Raw genomic sequence first — 21,361 nt, forward strand, 5'->3', positions numbered from 1 at the left:
TTGATGAGTTCCCCATCTATCCCCTCATCTAAATCGTTAATGAAGATGTTGAAGAGCACTGGGCCCAGAACAGAGCCCTGGGGAGGGGACTGTATTATTAGAGAGACAAGACAAGGGAAGGTACGGAGACCCCCCCCATCAGGTCTTCTAAGGTGACTTGGTCGCTAGTCCAGGTGCCGGCCAGAGGGGTCACCACCTAGTGCAGTTCTATGGGTGCTCCTTAGCGATGCTCGGGAGTCTCTCTGGTGCCGCGTGTTCCCCGCATGTACAGGTCATAGCACTTAAGCGAGCCGCTTATGGCCAGTAGGCATAAGTCGGAGATCTCTCTGGTTGTCAGGCCTAGTGCTCTTAGACCTTCTCCTGTCTCCTGGTAGCAAAGGCCCCTGTTGGAGACTATGACCGGCAGTTGACAGACCCGGGAAGCTTCTGGTATGGCACCCCACTTGCGGATGTCGTTGACACGGTCGGGGCGCCCGTACTTCTCATCCTTGATGTCCCAGCTGGTTTTCATCCTTCCAACCTGCTTCCAAAAAAAAAGCTGGTTTTCATCCTTCCAACCTGCTTCCCAAAAAAAAAAAAAAAAGAAAAAAGAAAAAAGAAAGAACATGGGAACTTGGTGGTTCACACATTTGCAGCGTTTACAAAAGAGGAAGGGCGAAATCTGCAGTTGAGGAGCTGGATTAAAATTTGGCCAACTTTGGGTTTTGTACAAAAGAATGTATGTGTGTTTATAAGTGTGCAGGAGAGAATGTACTGTAGAAAAATGTATAAAGGAATGGTGTTTTGTCCCCTTCTGTAAGGAATAGGATTGCTTTGTAAACCTCAGCTACTCTGTAGGGTTGAGCAAATATATTCAGTTGGGAGATTTGATTCAAAGGGGATAGGGAATTGGGAACTTGATATTGACTCTGTATTAATTCAGCTCGGGATGTTTTGTGGGATCCTTGAGGCTCTCTGAGCTTGTTTGCTTTCTTGCAGATGTTTCATTACCAAACAATGCAACATCATCAGCGCAATGATCCTTCTGCATATGCAATGCATGTTTCTGCAAATGCACTGACAGAGGGTTTTTTTTCTTACCCAATTAACCCATTTGGATGCTTCACTTTGGCTATCAAAAGGAGTGGCGCTTTCCAAATCAGCTCAGTTTTCCCAAATGGATGATTCAAATCTGACGTTACACAATTTGCACAAACCTACAGCCCTTAAGTAAAAGGCAAGCCTTCTTGTAGATCAGATGGCACTGGGAAGACTCCAGATTAAATCCTGCTAATTTTTCTACTTTTGCACTTCTGAACTTTGCTGTTGGAGAAGACTCTTGAGAATCCCATGGAAGAAAACCAGGGTATTATAGAACAAATCAATCTAGACTTCTCACTCAAGGCACAAGTGACCAGATCCAAATAATTTGCTTTGCAAAGACCGGGCTCTCCATAAAGCTGGCAAAGATGGAAGGAAAGAGAAGCAGAAGACAACCAATTGCAAAGTGGATGGACTTGATTACAGCAGTGATTGGAAGATCTGAAGGATCAAGTTGAAGGAGACAGATCCTTCTGGAGATCACATCTGTAGAGTTACTAAGAATCCACAGTGATTGGATAGTACATAATCAATAGTTTTACTAAGTAATCATCTAGCAGAAGGCCGAGAGTCAGACAAGAATGGCCAGGGAAATCTTTATACCCTTTTAATTGCAAAAGCATCCCTTGTTAAGCCTATGATCCAGCTAAAAGAAAATGCTTGATTTTTCTTTTTTAAACTGCTCTAGTGACCAGCTTTATTTCATTTTTACAACACAGCAAACGCCCCAGTTCCAAGACTTTTGCTAAGTACAAGCAATGATTAGACACACCTTTATTTTCCAGAGATTTGATGCTTTAAGCACATAACACATTGGAGTTCTTGAGAACTGTGCTATACATTGATTGGGGTGATTAGATAACTATTATTCCCTTTGCAAGTACAATCACTTCAGTGAATAGCAATATTGTGAGTTGCGTATGGGGTACACACACACACACACACACACACACACACACACACACACACACACGGGATATTTTTTCCTCCCATCTGAATAAAAGATTAGCATGTTTTTGAAAACCATGTAGTATAATCACCCTTAGATGTTGTTATTCACACAATAGCAATCAGTATCCTTTGTACTTTTTGTGGGGTGTCCCACAATAGCTGCATTTGTAACAACTAGCAAGTGAACAATTCAGATAATCACTAACTGAAATTGGGCTTACTCGTTTTCTGGATCTGTGCCACACAAGGATCGCAAGCCAACTGGGTATGTAGGACACGCCAAGGTGCAAACTAAAAAGCAAGGTTTTAGCCTCGCCCCAAGCTGTAATAGAAACGTATTCATCCGTTCCTTTCTCGCATCGATGGGAGAATTGTGGGAAAAAGTACAAAAGGACAGTTTGCAAAAAAAGAAGTTTCAGGTATCTTTATTTTTTTTTTAAGAGTGAAATGTTAAGCGTTAAAAGAAAAAGCTTTGCAAACGTTATTTTTATAAAGGCAAAGGTTCCCCTGTCCAGTTGTGTCTGACTCTAGGGCGTGGTGCTTACCTCTGTTTGTTACCCAAGGGAGCCAACGTTGCCCGAAGATGTTTCCGTGGTCATGTGGCAAGACTATATATATATATATATCAAAGCTGAATGGAATACTGTTACCTTCCCACCAAAGTGGTACCTATTTATCTATTCGCATTTGCATGCTCTCGAACTGCTAGGTGGGTAGGAGCTGGAGCAAGGGATGGGAGCTCACACCATTTCATGGCGCTCAGGTCTTGAACCTGGGCTGTCAGCTTTGTAGCTGACAAGCTCAGCCTCTTTAACGGCGGAACCCTCAGGCCCCTTATATTTTTATAGTGAAGCCTGAATTCCCCTTATATTTTTATATTCTATATTTGCATTATATATTTTTTTATTTTTACCCCTTATATTTTTAGAGTGAAGCCTAAATTCAATGTTTAAGACACAAAGGACTAAGGAAAGATCCCACCTTTTTTATCTGGTACAGAGAAAGTAAATTCCAGCTTGATTTAGAGCGCAGCTTGGGAATTCATTTTCCCAAGGGGTCACGAGACGGCTTTTGTGGAGGGATGCCCACACACACACACACTGCCATCCCCCAGCCCACTACTGCCACCAACTCCATCCACTCAACAACCACAATCAGGAGTGCTGGGATTGCAGTCATTGGATGAAACAGTGACATCTCTCTTAATGACCAGTTTGCTCAACGACTTGAGATTTCACTCACAAAACCCTGCGGTCAGTGGTGGGATTCAGCCGGTTTGCAACAGTGCGGCAGAACCGGTAGCTAATTTTTTGCTGCCCAGGCCCAGAATGGACTTCCGGAAGCGGCATCCACACAGAGAACCGGTCGTTCACATATTTAAATCCCACCACTGGCTGGGGTTCCAGGTAGCAGTTTTAATACTATGGAGTTTGAGCAACGCGCTGAAAATAACTGAATTAAGTTTAACAGGGACAACAATCTTGGCAACGTTGAGTTTCCTGAAGTTGCCTCCGAGTTAGCGAAGTGCCATTTCGGGGTGAATAAATGACGAATTGTATTTACAGACGTTGAAAACCAGACAGGGAAAAATGAATTCCTTAGCTCTTTTGCCTTATTTTGCTCCTGGCTGATTTGTGGGTCATGAAAAATTATCTGAATTCTTCCTGGAGGAGAGAATCAAGAGATTCTGGAGGTTTAGAATGTGAACATCCCCCCCTGGTGGTCATCATTGGAATAACTCAATACCACCTTAACGACATTCAAATCCATCTAGCACAGATGTCAAACTCATGACGTCACATAACGTATCAGGACGGTTTTGCCATTGCCAGCAACAGGGTGGGCGTGGCTTCCAGATGATGCGTACGGCCTGTGGGCTGGCAGTTTGACACCCCTGAAGCAGGAGGGATTGCTAAAGAAGTAGAGCAGGGGTCTTCAAACTTGGCCCTTTTCTGACTTGTGGACTTCAACTCCCAGAATTCCTCAGTCAGCATGCCTGGCTGAGGAATTCTGGGAGTTGAAGTCCAGAAGTCATAAAAGGGCCAAGTTTGAAGACCCCTGAAGTAGAGGAACTGTCACTCAGGAACATCTGTAGGGCCAGCATTTTTCCATACCCATATAGAAATATGTTCTACACCAGATGCTTCTAACTTGGAAGACATAATTTGGGAATCATCACTGCAGAGGGTAAATACCAGTGTAGTGTTTCCCCAACCTCAGCAACTATAGGATGCGTAGACATCACCATCTTTTAGTGACTGATCCAATGTCACTCAGCCAGCTTTGGTTAAACGACACAAGAGATCCAAGCCCAACCCTCCTTGAATTCCCTTGACACTAGCGCCAATTAGTGCTGCGTGTTAGTTGACCCAGATATTTGTGTATAGGCTTCAATAAATCATTTATGCTGCAACTTGTAGATGACCAGGGAGGGGGTCAAACATGTCAAAAGCCACGAGTCCCTGCATGCCCACAAGAGATCTAAGTCCAACCCACTTTGAATGCCTTTCTTATCTCCCACTCATTTCCCTTGACTGTTAGTTGGCTAGAATCTTGTAGAGATTGCAATAAATCTTTATGCGTATTTGAACTGCCTGAATCTCCTGATTTCCCAGGCGATTGACATAACTCACAAGAAAAGTCCTGATTTTTTGTGCTTGACATCTGAAGCCATAAACCAGGGGTCTTCAAACTTGGCCCTTTTATGACTTGTGGACTTCAACTCCCAGAATTCTTCAGCCAGGAATTCTGGGAGTTGAAGTCCACAAGTCATAAACAGGCCAAGTTTGAAGACCCCTGCCATAAACCAAGGAAATCACAACTTACAAGCCTATTTACTGGAGGAATTCAACTAAGCCAATATATATTTGGCCAGATTTTGGTTTAATATACTAGTACATTCAGATATGAGAGGTTTATTAAATTGCGGCTAGGCAAACAGTGGCTTAGCACCATCAATCACAGTCTGTTATAATTGAAATAATGTGTACTCATTAAATTCATAGCCATATAATCATAGGTGCAGACTTTGTAATTTCAACATCTATGAATCTCTGCTCTTTTTAACCACTGTCCAATATAGTGTGTACATTTGTACAATGTACCTACTTACTGAATTAATCCATTTTCAGGATTCACATGATAGCTTAAAGCAGTGTTTTTCCAACTTGGCAACTTTAAAATGTGAGGATTTCAACTCCTAGCGTGCTGGTTGCGGTATTCTGGGAACTGAAGTTCACACATTTTGCCAAATCTACACCAAGGAAAGTCTACACAAAGTCACCAAGTGTTTAAAAAAAAACATCACTGCCTTAAATCATATATTAACCTGATGTCTGGATTCACGCCATCCACCCAACGATAAGAAAATAACCAAATAGGGCTAATTCAGTTTAGCATGGTGTACGAATACACCATCTACAAGGCAGCCAGTTAAGGGTGTTGTGGAAATACAGCCCATTTTCTACATCACAGATCAGAGTGCCTGAAGGAACCAATTAGGGTAGACAAGTGTGCAAGATCATTTTTAAACCAGTACTCCTGTGCCAATAAGGGATCCTTTGAAACAAGCTGCAACTCCCAGGATTTTCAAAGCAGGTTTGGGAAACCCCCCAGCTGCTTTTACTGACCCAATAAAAGGCTTTTGAAGATCTTAAGTCGGTGCTTCTCAACCGTGGCAAGTTGAAGATGTGTGTACTTCCATTCCCAGAACTCCCCTGCCAGATGGAATTCTGGGAGTTGAAGTCCGCTTATCTTCCAAGTTACCAAGATGGAGAAACATTGTCCTAGAGATGTTCCTTGAAAAATAGTTATTTCAAGAATGGAACCAGTTGGGCTTGCGTTTAGAAATGAAGGCCTCAATTCCTTCCTGTCCATCCTTCAGAGCCAGGTTCTCCACCATGACCTGCGACGCTATTTGGTAAGCTGTGCCAATATCATGTTCCATCTGTTTGTAAAAAGTGGCCTTCCCCAGAGCTAACACAGCCCGGCTGCTCTGGCAGATCTTTTGGGCGATTCTCATGGTCTGGCTTTCCAGCTGCTCCTCAGGTACAACTCGGCTGATGAGTCCATGGCGAAGGGCATCCTGAGCTGTCATGGGCTCTCCGGTGAAGAGGATCTCTAGCGCCACCTGGAAGAAAAGATCTGAGCTGGAGACGTTGACGTTCCATCATCTGACTCGTTCCAAGGTTCTGGTGCCCACCGGATGGGCAGGTGCAAGCCAGGAAACGGCACCAGACAAAACATCCTGCATGAATTGGGGCATGCATTAAACTTGCAATAGCGGGAGCGTCTTCCCCAGATATCTCTTGTTTTCAGAAGAAGCGTGCTGGCATGAGTTAATAGGCCCTTTTCTTTGATTTTGGGATTAGGGTGACTGATCTTGGATCGTTTGAATCACTGGAGGCCCAAGTGGGAGGTTGAAAAACATCCTAGCAACCCTTTCTTTACCTTAGCCAGGATTTTAATTCATATCCCAAAGATGCTTTTACACGAGGCAACTGGACTTCCTCGTTTTTTCTTGGAAGACGTTTCGCTTCTCATCCAAGAAGCTTCTTCACGAGGAATGGGAGGCAAGAAAGGAGAGGAGAGAGGGAAGAGAGTAGAGGAGCGGGGAGGAAGCAGGAAGGTTAGAGGAAAAGAGGAGGAGAGGTGGGGAGAAACGGGAGGGGAGTGGTGAGGGAAAGAGGAGAGGAGAGGAAGAAGAGGGAAGTAGGAAAGAAAGGAGAAAGGGAAAAAGAAAGTAGAGAAAGAGGAAAGAGAGAGGAGGAGGGTGGATACAGTGAAAGGGGAAATAGGCGAGCAGCACCTAACTTACTGTCAGAATCCATTTATATCACATTCATAAATGTATGTTTAAAACACTATCCCACCGCCATGGATTCTGCCATCTCCCGAGGAAGGAGGAGCGCATGTGGATTCAGCCTGCCTTATTTCAAAGACCAAGGAAAACCTTTTGAACTGGGGGAACAAAAGGGAGGGTTAGAGAAGGAGGCATCTGGCCTGTGTCTTCTTTTAATTCTGTAGAGGAAGAAGGCAATAACCATAAAGATTCGAAGTTCCCTTTTTCCCACGAAAGGGATGACACGAAGTAGAAGGATGGGGGCTGACCAAATGGGGTCGAGGGAAGGGGGGTTGAAGCGGGAACTCTTTATAAAGTTTCAATTTGTAAAACAATACCAAGTCCTGTCTTGTATTTCCGCAACCAAGCATGTCCTAGTAAAAATTCCTTTGGGATTAGAACTGACTCCAAGAGTTTTTGTTTTCCTAAGATGTGGATTGGGGTGGGTCCTGACACTTATGAGTATGCATTTATCTATTGCGGTATATGTGTTGATTTGTTTGTGGAAGAAACAAATGTGTAGTGCAATTAGTTCACATGGTGTAATAAGATGGAGGTTTGTTGTCACTGTGACTTGGGGGGTGGGAGCACGAAGGGAGGCTCAGTTAATATCAATGTATACATGGTTATTGTACTTTGACAATAAAGGTTCATTTATTATAGCCTTGGTGGAGCAGTGGGCTAATGCCTCCTTAAGTAACACCATCTGCCTGCAATTATTGCAGGTTCAAGTCCCACCAGGCTCAAGGTTGACTCAGCCTTCCATCCTTCTGAGGTAGGTAAAATGAGGACCCAGATTGTTGGGGGCAATAAGCTAACTTTGTAATAATGCCGCTTGGGGGGGGCGGGCAAAAGCCCTAATAAGCAGGCATATACATAGAATGAAGGCTATTGCTAAGCACATTTGATTTGTGCTTAGATTGTAAGCCGCCCTGAGTCTTCGGAGAAGGGCGGGATATAAATGGGATTAAAATAAATAAAATAAAAATTAATAAAAAATAACATGAAGAGGAAAAAAGCCAATCTCAGTGTATACATGGTTGTACTTTGACAATAAAGGTTCATTCATTCATTCATTCAATTGAACATTCCTCTCTCAACACCATCTATCTCCAGTCTACAACGATTCCACAAAGGCTCCACATACTTTCGCCCTACTCAGATGACCCTGAAGACACAGACAAACCTCCAAGTGGCCTCAACGACTCTCTAAAAGAATGCAAATCACCGGCTGTCTGCAAGGAGTATAAATCTTTCCATCACCCCACCCCACCCCCATCCAGTCAGAGCTGAAGAAGCTTCTTGGCTTTTTTTTCCTCTTCATGTTATTTTTTATTAATTTTTATTTTATTTATTTTAATCCCATTTATATCCCATCTATATCCTGATCAAAATTTGGAAGCTTGGCCACGTACTCCTATTTATGACGGCTAAAGTGTCCCGGGGTCACGTGATCCCCTTTTGCGACCTTCTGACAAACAAAACCAATGAGGAAGCCAGATTCACTTAACAACCCTGTTACTAACTCCACTACTGCAGTGATTCATTTAACAACTGTGGCAAGAAAGGTCGTAAAGTGGAGCAAAACTGACTTCACCTCTTGCTCGGCAAAGAAAATTTGGGGCTCAGGTCTGGTGGTTAAGTCTGGGACTATCTGTGCAATGTCTTTACCCCCTTTTCAGATCAACTGTGGTGGCCACCCATGATCTTGTGGACATAGGTTCCACAGCTCATATTTTGCCCCTGTGACGTAGGGCTTGCTTTGTCCTTGCAGAAGTGTTGACCCCATGTGACACCCCCCCAAAACGGAAAACGATGAAGGTGGGTGCAAAAGGGCAGGGCCACAAGGCACCGTGGACCACAAGGTTTGGTAAGGTCTACCTTCTTAGGCAGGGATCTTCCGATGGCTACTGCTGGGGTTGAGCAGAAGAGACCCACGTTCACTCCAGGGGTGGCAAACTTGGATTTCTCACTGGCCACGGCAATGTCGCAGCTGGCCACCAGCTGGCAACCGGCGGCTGTGGCAAGGCCATTTACTTTGGCAATCACCGGCACGGGCAGCTTGGGAAGCAACGTCATGATCTGTGAGGAAGTGATTTGGAAAGAAAGGAATCAAGAGGTGTCCCTTTTTAATGCGGGAAGATCCGAAGAAGTGATAGTTCCAGTTTATACTGGATTAAGTAGATCACGTCTGGAATACAGTGCTCCGGCTCTGGTCAACAGAAATAAAGAACCCTGAAGAACTGGAAGGATGTGGAGAAGAATGAAGAAGATGGTGAGGGCCTTATACCACTGCCCCAAAGAAGCTTTTTCCAGAGGCAACTGGACTTCCTTGTTTTTCTTAGAAGACATTTCGCTTTTCATCCAAGAAGCTTCTTCAGCTCTGACCGGATGGTGGGGAATGGAAGGATTTATACTCCTTGCAGAGAGCTGGTCATTTGCCTTCTTTTAGAGCAGACATGTCAAACACAAGGCCCGGGGGTCGGATCGGGCCCGCGAAGTGGTTTCATGTGGCCCGCAAAGCCATCCTGGAAACAGTGAGGGAACGGCCCCCACTGCCTTGGACCTGGCCCAAAGACCCTCCTTCTGCCAGAGACCCTCAGATCTGTCCCACTCCTGCCCAGGCCCCCATAGGCACCCTTGATGGGAACGATGTAGAGCTGGCCATGCCCGCCCAGTAGGCCACACGCACTCTAGCCACACCCACCCAATAGGCCACGCCCACCCTGGCCATACCCACCCGGCCCCCTGAGGGCAACTGCAATGCTGATGCGGCCCTCAATGAAATTGAGTTTGACACCCCTGCTTTAGAGAGTCATTGAGGCCACTTGGAGTTTTATTTGTGTCTTCAGGGTCACCTCAGTGGTGCAAATGGGTAGGGAGCCTTCTTGGCTGCAGGATGTTTTCTTCCCTGCATCTCTTCACTGTTAATCCATTCCCCACTATCCAGTCAGCACTGAAGAAGCTTCTTGGATGAGAAGCGAAACGTCTTCAGAGAAAAACAAGAAAGTCCGGTTGCTTCTGGAAAAAGCACCTTTGGGACAACCATGACCTGGATGACCGAGAACCTCCATAGACATTTAGCCTTATACCTGTTCTGTCCCAGCCTACGCGAGTCCTTGTTAACTCAGAAGGACAAACCCCTCTTCCAACAAGTAGGCTGGAACCGCAGGAAAAACAAACCCCTTTTATTATTATTTACAGACCTGCAAAGTGTCCAAAAGCAAAAGCAAACAAAACACGATTCAAACAAAGAATTGTCCAAAGGCAAGGCAAACAGAATGTGATTCCATGTAACTTGATTCCTTCACAAACGGTTGCCTTCAGCTACCAGCACCTCCACCCCTTCCCTTTTTATTATGCAGCCCCAAGGCGTGGCTTCTTAATGCCTTCTCCTCTGCCTTTGGAGCCGCCCCATTGCCTCCCTCTGTCCAACTCTCATTGCCTGTCAGCGTTTGCGAGCATCTATGATGTCTTCCAGCTGTGAGTCCTCAAAGTCTGACTCAGTTTCCCAGCACAGCTGGGTCTCAGCCTGAGCACGAGTTGAGGGGCTAGGCTCCTCATCAGATTGTAAGTCCTGGAGCTCATCAGAGCCTTCCTCTGATGGCACTCCAGGCCCCTCCTCCTCATCCTCTGATTCCCCAGACTCAGCTGCCGGGTCCACTGGCTGGCGAGGAATCACAACAACACCACTCTCAACCTTGGCTACTTGAAGATGCGTAGACTTCAATTACCAAAATTCTGAGGGTTGAGGTCCACACATCTTCAAGTGGCCAAAGTTGAGAAATACTAGCTTAGGCACTAAATCCGATGAAAAACAGATGAAAAGAACTGAGAAGACTAAATGAAGACTGGGTAGCAACCTTCTGATGTTCGAAAGGGCTATCACAAGGAAACGAACTTGGATTTATTCTCCGTATACCGTCTTGTCCTAATCAAAGGACAACAACCACTTGGTGGTGATCCAAAGTCAAAATTTGAAGGAACCTCCTAAACAGGAGAGCTATGAAGCCATGGAGCAGCTTGTGGGGGTCTTTCACTGGAGATCTTCAAGCAAAGGCTCTTTGCGTGGGCTGGTATCAGAATTCCAGGGTTGGATTAGATGACCTTCAAGGTTCCTTCCATCTTCACAAGTGTTTGAATATAAAATCCCAAGAGTCTAAATGACCTATTTCCAATTTCCAGACATCCACGTGTATGACACAACTTCTTAAGATACATGAAATCTCTCAGTGCTCACTTGATTTAAGAAGAGATGCTCCTGTTAAAAGTTATTTATAGCAACAGCATTTTTTTTTCTGGGGCACTGCAGTGACTTTATGAATTTCCCCGGCAAAATCCCAGAAGGCAAAAAACCCCACAATCTATTCTCTTTCAATTCTGAACCATCGTAAATCCCAGGTGACTGTCTGAAGCAAATTGTTTCATTTGATCTATTTAGGTTTCTTCTTATTCCAAGGTGGAATTAAACACTGGGCCGCTGACACTGGAGATTTTAGTAATTCAACAAGGGAGGAATGGACAGATTTGGCTAATTGGTCCTTTATGCTGTCAGTATTTAGAACAATATCACTTCTTCTGTAAAAAAAATATGCTCAAGGGTCATGCTGTTGCACTGTAGAGTGGTAATTTAAATGAGGGATCTCCAAACTTGGAGCTGCGGACTTCGAATTCTGAGAGCTGAAGTCCACAAGTCTTAAAAGTTGCCAAATTTGGAGACCCTCCCCCCTCCCCACCGATTTAAAGTAACATTTTGGCACACAATGACGGAGAGAGAAGTCAGCCAACTGTAAAGAGAGAGAAAAATTTTCACAGGGTTGATCCAAGTCAATGTGGAATTGTGGAAACTCACCTCTGAGCAGGTTTTGAAGATGTCCATATGCTGGTCTGTGTCATCCTTCCCGGTCAATTCCTTCAAGTCATGTCCAGAAGAGAAAACAGGGCCTTCAGCTTTAGGGAAGTTTGGAAAAAGAAGGAAATGTTTGCACAGGATAGCACTATGATCTAGTTCAGGGCTTTTCAACCAGTGGTACGGGTACCACCTGTGGTACATTGGTACCTGGCATGCGACCATCCTAGAAAAGTGGCAGCGGGGGAGGGGAATGAACTGAACTGGTGGCAGCACCGCACAAGCCTGAGCGAGAGACGACTGGAGCTGCAGGGCTGTAAGGGCTGAGCAGAAGCGCCAGGATCAGCGCTTCTTCGGGGCTGTCAGGGCTCAGGGGAAGTGTCAGGATCAGCACCAGGCTCCAGCTGGAGCTCGGCGCTGATCCCGGTGCTTCTGCTGAGCCCAGAAAAAGCGCCGATCAGCTGGAATGTTGTAGCATCTCCAGGGTCTTGTGATTTACATTCAGATGCTTGGCAACTGATTCATATTTATGACGGTCACAGTGTCCCAGGGTCAGGTGACCAAAACCTACTGCAACCACCCAGCAGGGGGGGAATAAAAACCAAACACCCCCCACTCCACCCCCACCCCCAATCCTCAACAGAAATGCTCACAACAATGAAAACTTCGGACAGAAGAGCACCGCCGGGCGGGCAGGCAGATGTCTTGCTCGGCTGTGGCTTGGGGGACACTTTTTTCAGTGTCATTGTAACTTCCAACAGTCATTAAGCGAACCGTTGCAAGTCGAGGACTACCTGTACTTCATCACTTTCCCCCCTTTTTTTGGTCAAGTTTTTGACACCTTGCTAGGCGACTGGCGGTACTTGGATGTTGCCATATCCTAAAAGTGGTACAATGGGTGAAAAGATTGAAAAGCCCTGATCTAGTTCACACAACACACTGAACTAGGGCATGCTTAACCATGTTCTATAGACAAACAACATCGGTGCTGAGTTCACGTGACATGTTGAATTTGAGCTGTCTGAGCTTTGTGGGTTTCCTTGCAGACGTTTCCTTACCAAACTAGGTAACATCATCAGTACCACAAGGGAGTGGAGTTTCCTCTTATTTTTATATACTAGTGCAGTGATGGTGAATTTTTTAGAGACCGAGTGCCCACCCACTTATGCATCGTCGGGTGCCAGGCGGGTGTGGCCCATTGGTGGGTGGGCGTGGCCCATTGGGTGGGTGTGGCTGTGTTGGTAACGGCAGACTGGGTGGGACTAAAAAGTTCAATCAATCAATTCGAGTCCCACCAGGCTCAAGGTTGACTCAGCCTTCCATCCTTCCGAGGTAGGTAAAATGAGGACCCAGATTGTTCGTGGCAATTAAGCTGACTTTGTAATAATGCCGCTGGGGTGGGGGAAAAAGCCCTAATAAGCAGGCATATACATAGAATGAAGGCTACTGCTAAGCTTGTAAGCCACCCTGAGTCTTCGGAGAAGGGCGGGATATAAATGGGATTAAAATAAATAAATAAATAATTTCAACTTTGTGAGATTTGTTTTCCTGGAAAAAGTTGAAATTGATTGAACTTTTTTTTTGGCACACGGTGGCGGAGGCCTAAAGCGAAAAGGTTTTATAAAACCCAGCTGAAGGCCTAGAACTGGGGCGACGGCGTGCGTGCCCACAGAGAGGGCTCTGCGTGCCACCTGTGGCATGCGTGCCACAGGTGGTACTAGCGGTTTGCCCTGTCAATGTTAGTGGGTGTGTTACTGGTGGTCCTTTGATTAGGCTGTTGTTTATTGTTAGCTTGTTTGCCTCTGTTGGAAGTTCCTAGGCTGGGGTACTGTTTACTTCTTGGTTTCGTGTTAATCTTGGCATTAATCTCTGCTCGTGTGGGTGTTCATTGTTTATTTATTTATTATTTATTAATTAATTAATTTAATTTGTATACCGCCCTTCTCCCGAAGGACTCAGGGCGGTGAACAGGGCAATACCTACCTTGCCTACCGAAATCCGGATGGCCCCCGACCTTCGCACCTTCCGGCGCGACTTAAAAACTTACTTGTTCCAGCAGTCCGGCCTGGCCTGATAGCTCTTGGGGTTTCATTTGTTTTTACTATTGTTTAATTGTATACCTACCTTGCTCTGTACACCGCCCCGAGTCCCTCGGGAGAAGGGCGGTATATAAAAACAAACAAACAAACAAACAAATAAATAAATATTAAAAGACAGAATACAAAAATTAAAAAAGATTAAACAAGGTGCCCACAAATAAGTTAAAACGCATTAAAAGCAGGTTAAAACACATTAATAAAACCCAACCCCATCCCATCAGGCCAGGCCAGCTTGTTCGAAGAGGTAAGTTTTTAGATCGCGCCGGAAGGAGCGGAGGTCGGGCGCCGTCCGGAGCTCGACCGGAAGATGGTTCCATAAATCCGGCGTGCCCACAGAGAACGCCCTCCCCCTGGGGGTCACCACTCACCTCCTTGTTGGTGAGGAGGTGTTTTGGTTTCTGTGTTTCCTTTGGGGATTTTCGATTGTGGCCATAGATGTTGTTTATCTCTATGTGCCCGTTGATGGCTGATTAATGGTTGGATTTTTGCTAATAGACAAGCCCAAACAAAACCGTATTATGGCTTAACAGTGCGGTATGAACCCTGATTTTGGATGGCTGAATTCAACAAATGAAGGCTTGGTGAGGACTCACACCCCTGAAAGAACGGACTGGTGGACTAGTTTGGCCCAGGGTTATCCAGCAGGATGCTGCTTACGTTGTTATAATTGCCAAGGAGCAGTTACAACAGTTAGTTCTCAACCTATGATCACAACTGAGTCCAAAATTTGTGGAAACATTTGTTAAGTGAGTTTTGCCCCATTTTATGACCATTCTTGCCTCAGTTGTTAAGTGAATCTGGCTTTCTGACTTTGCTTGTCAGAAGGCCGCAAAAGGGGTTCACATGACCCTGGGACACTGCGACCGTCATTAACATGAGTCAGTTGCCAAGCGTCTGAATTTTGATCCCAGGGCCATGGAGATGCCGCTAAGGTCGTTAAGCATGAAAAACGGTCCTGTGTCACTTTTTTGATTGCCCCTGTAACTTTTGGACGGTCACTAAATGAATTGTTGCCAGGCGAGGGCTACCTATATAACTAAAAACCACGTCAATTTAAGAAAGGAGATTGCAGACACTGAGTCTCACAGACCCCACTTCAGAACAATGATAGTTAGACTCAAATGATTGAGGCCTCTGCCAAACGCTCTCTTCATTCATTCACTGAGCAGGAGGTTGGACTAGAAGACCTCCAAGGTCCCTTCCAACTTTGCTATTCTATTCTATTCTATTCTATTCTATTCTATTCTATTCTATTCTATTCTATTCTATTCTATTCTATTCTATTCTATTCTATGTTCTGTTCTATTCTATTATTCTGTTCTATTCTATTCTATTCTATTCTACATTCTGTTCTGTTCTATTCTATTATTCTGTTCTATTCTATTCTATTCTATTCCATTCCATTTTCTTTTCTGTTCTATTCTATTCTACATTCTGTTCTGTTCTATTCTATTATTCTGTTCTATTCTATTCTATTCTATTCTATTCTATTCCATTTTCTATTCTATTCTATTCTATTCTATTCTATTCTATTCTATTCTATTCTATATTCTGTTCTATTCTATTCTATTCTATTCTATTCTATTCTATTCTATTCTATTCTATTCTATTCTATTCCATCCATTTATTATATTGTACTCCACTCCACTCTATTCCTTTTTCGAATATGGATAAAAAATATACCTGAAATGATAATGACGCGCAGATCCGTGCTATCAATATTGTGCAAAATATCCTGATGGAGGGACTTCAGCATGGAGAGGGAGAGCGCATTTCTTTTGCCAGGATTGTTCAGAACAATGTTCCTGTAAAGAAAAATTAATGTTTATAAGATGTCATGGGAAGCAGCTTAGTAGGAACGAGAATCCTTACAACAGAGGAGCCAAGTGTTTTTTTCCCAATTTGAGGGCTGCATCCCAAAGTGACTGTGGCTAGACCCCCAAACCAGTCTTTTGGAGGTGGGAGGTCTTTGTGGTATGAAATGGGTGCTTCTACGCAATGAAAAAAATAATTTCCTAAGATTACAGAACCCGGTTATTTTAAAAAAATATGTTTTCCGCACACTGGAAACCACGCAGGTCCTTAGGATTGGTTACAATCCTATTGCAGTTGGACGTGCAATTCAGAAGTTGCATCCTTAACTCATATAGTTTTGTCTTTTCCTATTATTTTTTGTAAGGTGACGAAGGTAAGATGATTTTGGCTCAATCGTGAACATCTGTTAAGGATGGATGGGTTCTTCTTGGCAACAACCCCAAAAAGAGCCTTGGTGGAGCAGTGGGCTGATGCCTCCTTAAGTAACACCAGCTGCCTGCAATTAGTGCAGGTTCGCATCCCACCAGGCTCAAGGTTGACTCAGCCTTCCATCCTTCCGAGGTAGGTAAAATGAGGACCCAGATTGTTGGGGGCAATAAGCTGACTTTGTAATAATGCCGCTTGGGGGGTGTGTGTGAAAGCCCTAATAAGCAGGCATATACATAGAATGAAGGCTATTGCTAAGCACATTGATTTGTGCTTTAAATTGTAAGCCGCCCTGAGTCTTCGGAGAAGGGCGGGATTAAAATTAAATTAAATAGTATCAAGGTATCAAAAATAGCAGCTGATTTGGGCACGGGCATTAACCCAAAGAATTATATACAGGATGGAAAGAGAAATATACCTTCGACTTATACCAACAAATTGATGATGTGTTGCTTGGGACCAGAATTTCTTTTGCTCAGCAAGGCAGTTGTTAAGTCAATCATACCCAATTTTATGACCCTTTTTGCCATGGCTGTTAAGTGAACCACGCGGCTGTTAGGTAATCTGGTTTCCCATACCGATTTTGTCGGAAACTGGCTAGGAAGGTGGCTAATTGTGATCACACGCCTCCAGGGTTTCCAGCCCAGCTGCCCCACCATGGGCCTTTGCCCACGGCATGCCTTCCACCGGTGATATATTGCCACCACTACGACTCCACTACTTCTCCGCTGCAGCCTAGTCGTGGCGGTTGCACCGCGACACAAATCTTCATGGCCGAATCTCCCCTGTGGGACGATTAAACGGGCCTCTGACGCTCCTGGCTTCTCGTGCGTGCCTGCTGGCGGGAGGCACAGGGGGCATTGGCGGCTTCAAAATGGCATTCGGATGGCAGGGGAGAGGGAGGTGCAGGCATGGGAATGGACCCAGTTCAGAGATGAGGCAGACAATCGGATTTGGCTAAACAAAAGTACTTATAAAATAATAAGAATAATAATGATGATAATAACAACAACAAGAAGAAGAACAACAACATTGATAGTATAGGTCAGGAGTAGGCAACCTTGGCTCTTTTGTGACTCGTGGACTTCAACTCCCAGAATTCCTGAGCCAGCATGGTTCAGCATGGAAACCTCTCCGTTTCCCCTCAGCATGGCTGGCTCAGGAATTCTGGGAGTTGAAGTCCACGAGTCATAAAAGAGCCAAGGTTGCCTACCCCTGGTCTAGGTTCTCCTGCAGGGGGCTGGACTAGAAGACCTCCAAGGTCCCTTCCAGCTCTATTCTATTCTACCTTTCTCCTCTTCTGTGTGTGTTTATTGAGAAGAAAGTTCATTTAAAAAATGGCCAGAAGTGCACCAGAAGCCTCAAAGCCATGTTTAATCTTGCCAAGGAGGGAATTGGCTGTGGAGATTTCTGTGGCGGGGCAATGCCCGCAACTAGGCAGTGGAGAAATAGTGGTGGCGGTATACCACCAGTGGATGAAGGCCCATGGTGGGACAGCTGGGCTAGAAAAGCCGGGGTTTAAATGGGCAGGGTAAGGTGGCCATGATGAATTGTCCCATTCCAGACGGGATCTACATGGCAGCCTATCTTAGGATCCAGCGGGCTCACAACAATTCATAAAACGTAGACATACCCAGGAATTAGATCAGAAGTCTTCAAACGTGGCCCTTTTATGACCTGTGGACTTCAACTCCCAGAATTCCTCAGCCAGTGTGCCTGGCTGAGGAATTCTGGGAGTTGAAGTCCACAAGTCACAAAGGGCCAAGTTTGAAGACCCCTGAATTAGACCAAACATCCTCACAGCCTTAACATTGCCTGGTTTTAGGAATGATGATGTACCCATTTGCAGGTTCTCTCACCTGTTGCTGCAGAAGACTGGCATATCTGCAGCTGACACATTTTTCAAGGTAATTTGGTTGAAATTGAAAGAGCCGGTTTGATTTAGTAGTCTAGTAGTAGTAGTTTTAAGTTGTTATTTACTAGTAAAAAAATTCTAAAAATATATATATCAGAAGTCAGCTTCTCGGTGAATGGGCTTATCCACAACACTATTCAGTATTTGCAATGTGCTTTCGGGTCAGAAAGAATGCATAATTAAAATTGTAGATGGTCTACATAAAGCAAGAAAGCACTCTTAAAGGAAAACAATTTGTTTCCTTGACTGAATAACTGATAATTGCTCTTGTGTTTGCAGTTCACTGATTCGGATCAAATATAATTTGCAAGCTGAGGAGGTTTTTTTCTGAAGGAGATGCCTAGGGATTGATTTGGCCCCAAACCAATTAATAGATGGTTTGCAAAGGGGATTTTCTGATTTTTGAGGTAATTTCAAGAGAGAGCTTTCCAGATAATAAACTCAGGCAAAAATTGGGCTCACTTCTGAATCACTTTTTCAAAATTTAATCCACTATTAATTCATGCCCTTTTGTGCTCCCCTCCCTGGCCCAGTTCAGTTCACTCACTTATTTGGAAACTGATCATTATCTTAACATTTCCCCAAAAGGAATTTCTTGTGCATGCACTGCTATTAATTATTAATTAATTGGGGGGGGGGGGAAAGGGAAGGGCTGTTTTTGAAAAAAACTTGTTGCTAAATTTCCAATTGGTAAGCTTGACTTTATGAGAAGAACAGGGGGTGTTTTAGGACGTTACATGATTCCGTCCCAAATATTTAGTAAATGGTTTGATAGCTTGTATTGACTCAGATGCTGTAAAAATATAATTTGGTACAGGTAGCCCTTGACTTATGACCATTCATTTACAAATAAACTTTAGGACTATTCAAAGTTCCAAGTGCTGGAAAAAAATGGCTTATGACCAGTCCTCGCACTTACGACATTCCTATGGTCCAAACATCAAAATTTGGGCATTTGAAAATTGGCATGTAGTTATCACATGTCTTGGGGTCATGTGATCACCTATTGTGACCTTCTCAATCAAGCCAAGTCAATGGGGGAAATCTGGATTCACTTAACAACTGTGCAATTCACCTAATGACCAGTTTTTTGCTTAAAGAACATGGCATAACAAGTTGTAAAATCGGGTGCAAATCACTTAACAATCACAGAAATTCCAGTCCCAATTCCTCAGTCGATTACCCACAACTGGGTTATGGAGGTTGTACAAAATGCATTTTATTAGCATGTATTTTGTGGGCTGTCACCTGAATTCTACTTGGATCAGCCAGGGGTGAATTTGCACACTGTTGTAGTTTACTACATGGTGTAAACCCAGCCATTATAGCATGTGAAAAGAGGCACTGGTTTAAATCAGGGGCGGGCAACCCTGGCAACTTTACAACCTATGGACCTCAGCTCCCAGAAGTCCATGCTGGCTCTGGAATTGTGGAAGCTGAAGTCCACAGGTCATAAAGTTGCCATAGTTGCCTACTCCTGGTTTATGAGGTGTTGCTAGGTTGTGTGTGTGCGTGTGTGTGTGTGTGCGCGCGCTTCTGGTCCTCCCTTAGGTATGAAACCACGGGGGAGGGGGGCTTTCTGTCAGGGCCTATCAGTCTCAGCCCATCCTTTCTCACAGGGTTGTTGTGTGGTAATAGGAGAAAACATTACATCTACAGCACCTTGCATTGTACCAAAAAACCCCAATGATATCATTGTAATTACTCTTTCACATCTAGCTATGTGCCCATTTGCCCATTGCGAGAACCCAATTACCAGCATATTCAAGAATTATGCAAATACAACATCTGTTTCATTTGCAAATGGCATGTCAAGCAGTCTCCAGATTCTCGACCCAGAAAGGCAACCTTACCATTAAGGCAGGGGTCTTCAAACTTGGCAACTTTAAGACTTGTGGACTTCAAGTCCCGGAATTCCTCAGCCAGCCCTGGCTGGCTGAGGAATTCTGGGAGTTGAAGTCCACCCTTCCCAAAGTTGCCAACTTTGAAAAACAGGGCTCTAAAACTTTTAGGATTAGAACTAGGATTCTTTCTTGGCCAAGTGTGCTTGGTCACACGAGGTATTTGTCTCCGGTGCCTAAACTCTCAGTGTAAGCACAAACAAACGAGTGATAAATCAGGATTATAATTCTAAAACGCATGCCTTCTTAGGGGAAGGGGAGAAAAAGCCCAGACCCCCTTCTGTATCCAGACAAGATGCTCCACTCTGCTGCCCCGCAAGGGCAGCAGTGCAGCGCAGCGACACAGCCTGGCTTAGAACGGGGCAGTTGGTGCCCGACTTAGCGCTTTCACGCATCTGCAGATTCACACGTCTCCTCCTGCTTCACACCCACCCACCCACACCCCAGCACCAGACGTTCGCAGGTACTGGAGAACTACAACCTCTAGTTGCAAAGCCAAAGGAGGGGTACCCCCCCCCGTCTCCCCAAGCCAAGGGGGCTGCAGGGAGAAGGGGCAGCCTTCCCCACCCAGCCCGGAAGCTCGCGGGCTTTGCATTCTCTGCCCAACCTGATGCCTTCGCTCTGCCACACGCGGGTGAGCTTCCCTTGCTGTTGCTCCTGCTGGCGCGGCCCATCGGGCGTTGGGGCTGCGGGGCCGCCGGTCGAACCAGTCCGGCTGCCCGGGACGAGCCGCACCAGCTTCGCCCTGCAAAGCACTCGGCGGGCGGCTGCAGCGGCCATCGCTCGTTGCAGCGGCGCAGAGCGGAGCGGCTCGAGGGAGACCCCTGCCGGCCAGACGCGGAACGGCGCCTGGAAAAAAGAGCCGCGCTGTCCCTCCGGGTTTCGCACAACGCGGGAAAGCTCGCCCGGGGTTTTTGCTTTTTTTCCTAGGTTGTCCCGTTGCGTATGGCCGCGGGAAGCGTGCCTTGCTAGCTGTGGTTTGCAGGCGACCTTGTGTTGAAGAGCCAAGCGCGATCAGGCAGGGCGGCGGCCCGGGTCGTGTGAGCCGGTTGAAACTAAACATTAAGGAAACCAAGATCATGGCATCTGGCCCTCTCAATTCCTGGCAAATAGATGGGGAAGAAATGGAGGTAGTGACAGATTTTATTTTCCTGGGCTCCAAGATCACTGCAGATGGGGACTGTAGACAAGAAATTAAAAGACGCTTGCTCCTCGGGAGGAAAGCCATGGCAAATCTAGACCGCACACTAAAAAGCAGAGACGTCACCCTGTCAACAAAAGTGCGTATAGTCAAGGCTATGGTCTTCCCAGTTGCAATGTATGGCAGTGAAAGCTGGACCATAAGAAAGGCTGAGCGCCAAAGAATTGAAGCCTTTGAACTGTGGTGCTGGAGAAGACTCCTGTGAGTCCCTTGACTGCAAGGTGATCAAACCGGTCAGTCCTAGAGGAGATCAACCCTGACTGCTCTTTAGAAGGCCAGATCCT

General features: G+C 45.3%; 1 protein-coding gene across 1 annotated transcript; it reads right to left on the minus strand.

Moving 5' to 3' along the window:
- Positions 1-4,817: 4,817 nt before the first annotated feature.
- ECHDC3 (enoyl-CoA hydratase domain containing 3) lies at positions 4,818-20,705 on the minus strand. The gene is made up of 5 exons (XM_083365346.1): positions 20,484-20,705; positions 15,503-15,624; positions 11,724-11,821; positions 8,753-8,953; positions 4,818-6,160 (listed from the first exon to the last, which is right to left on the minus strand). Exons 1-5 carry the CDS (start codon positions 20,654-20,656, stop codon positions 5,846-5,848), a joined length of 909 nt encoding a protein of 302 aa, XP_083221472.1. The 5' UTR covers positions 20,657-20,705; the 3' UTR covers positions 4,818-5,845.
- Positions 20,706-21,361: the final 656 nt, after the last annotated feature.

This window comes from Vipera ursinii (assembly GCF_947247035.1).
Source record: "Vipera ursinii genome assembly, chromosome: 6".
Lineage (NCBI taxonomy): Eukaryota > Metazoa > Chordata > Lepidosauria > Squamata > Viperidae > Vipera > Vipera ursinii.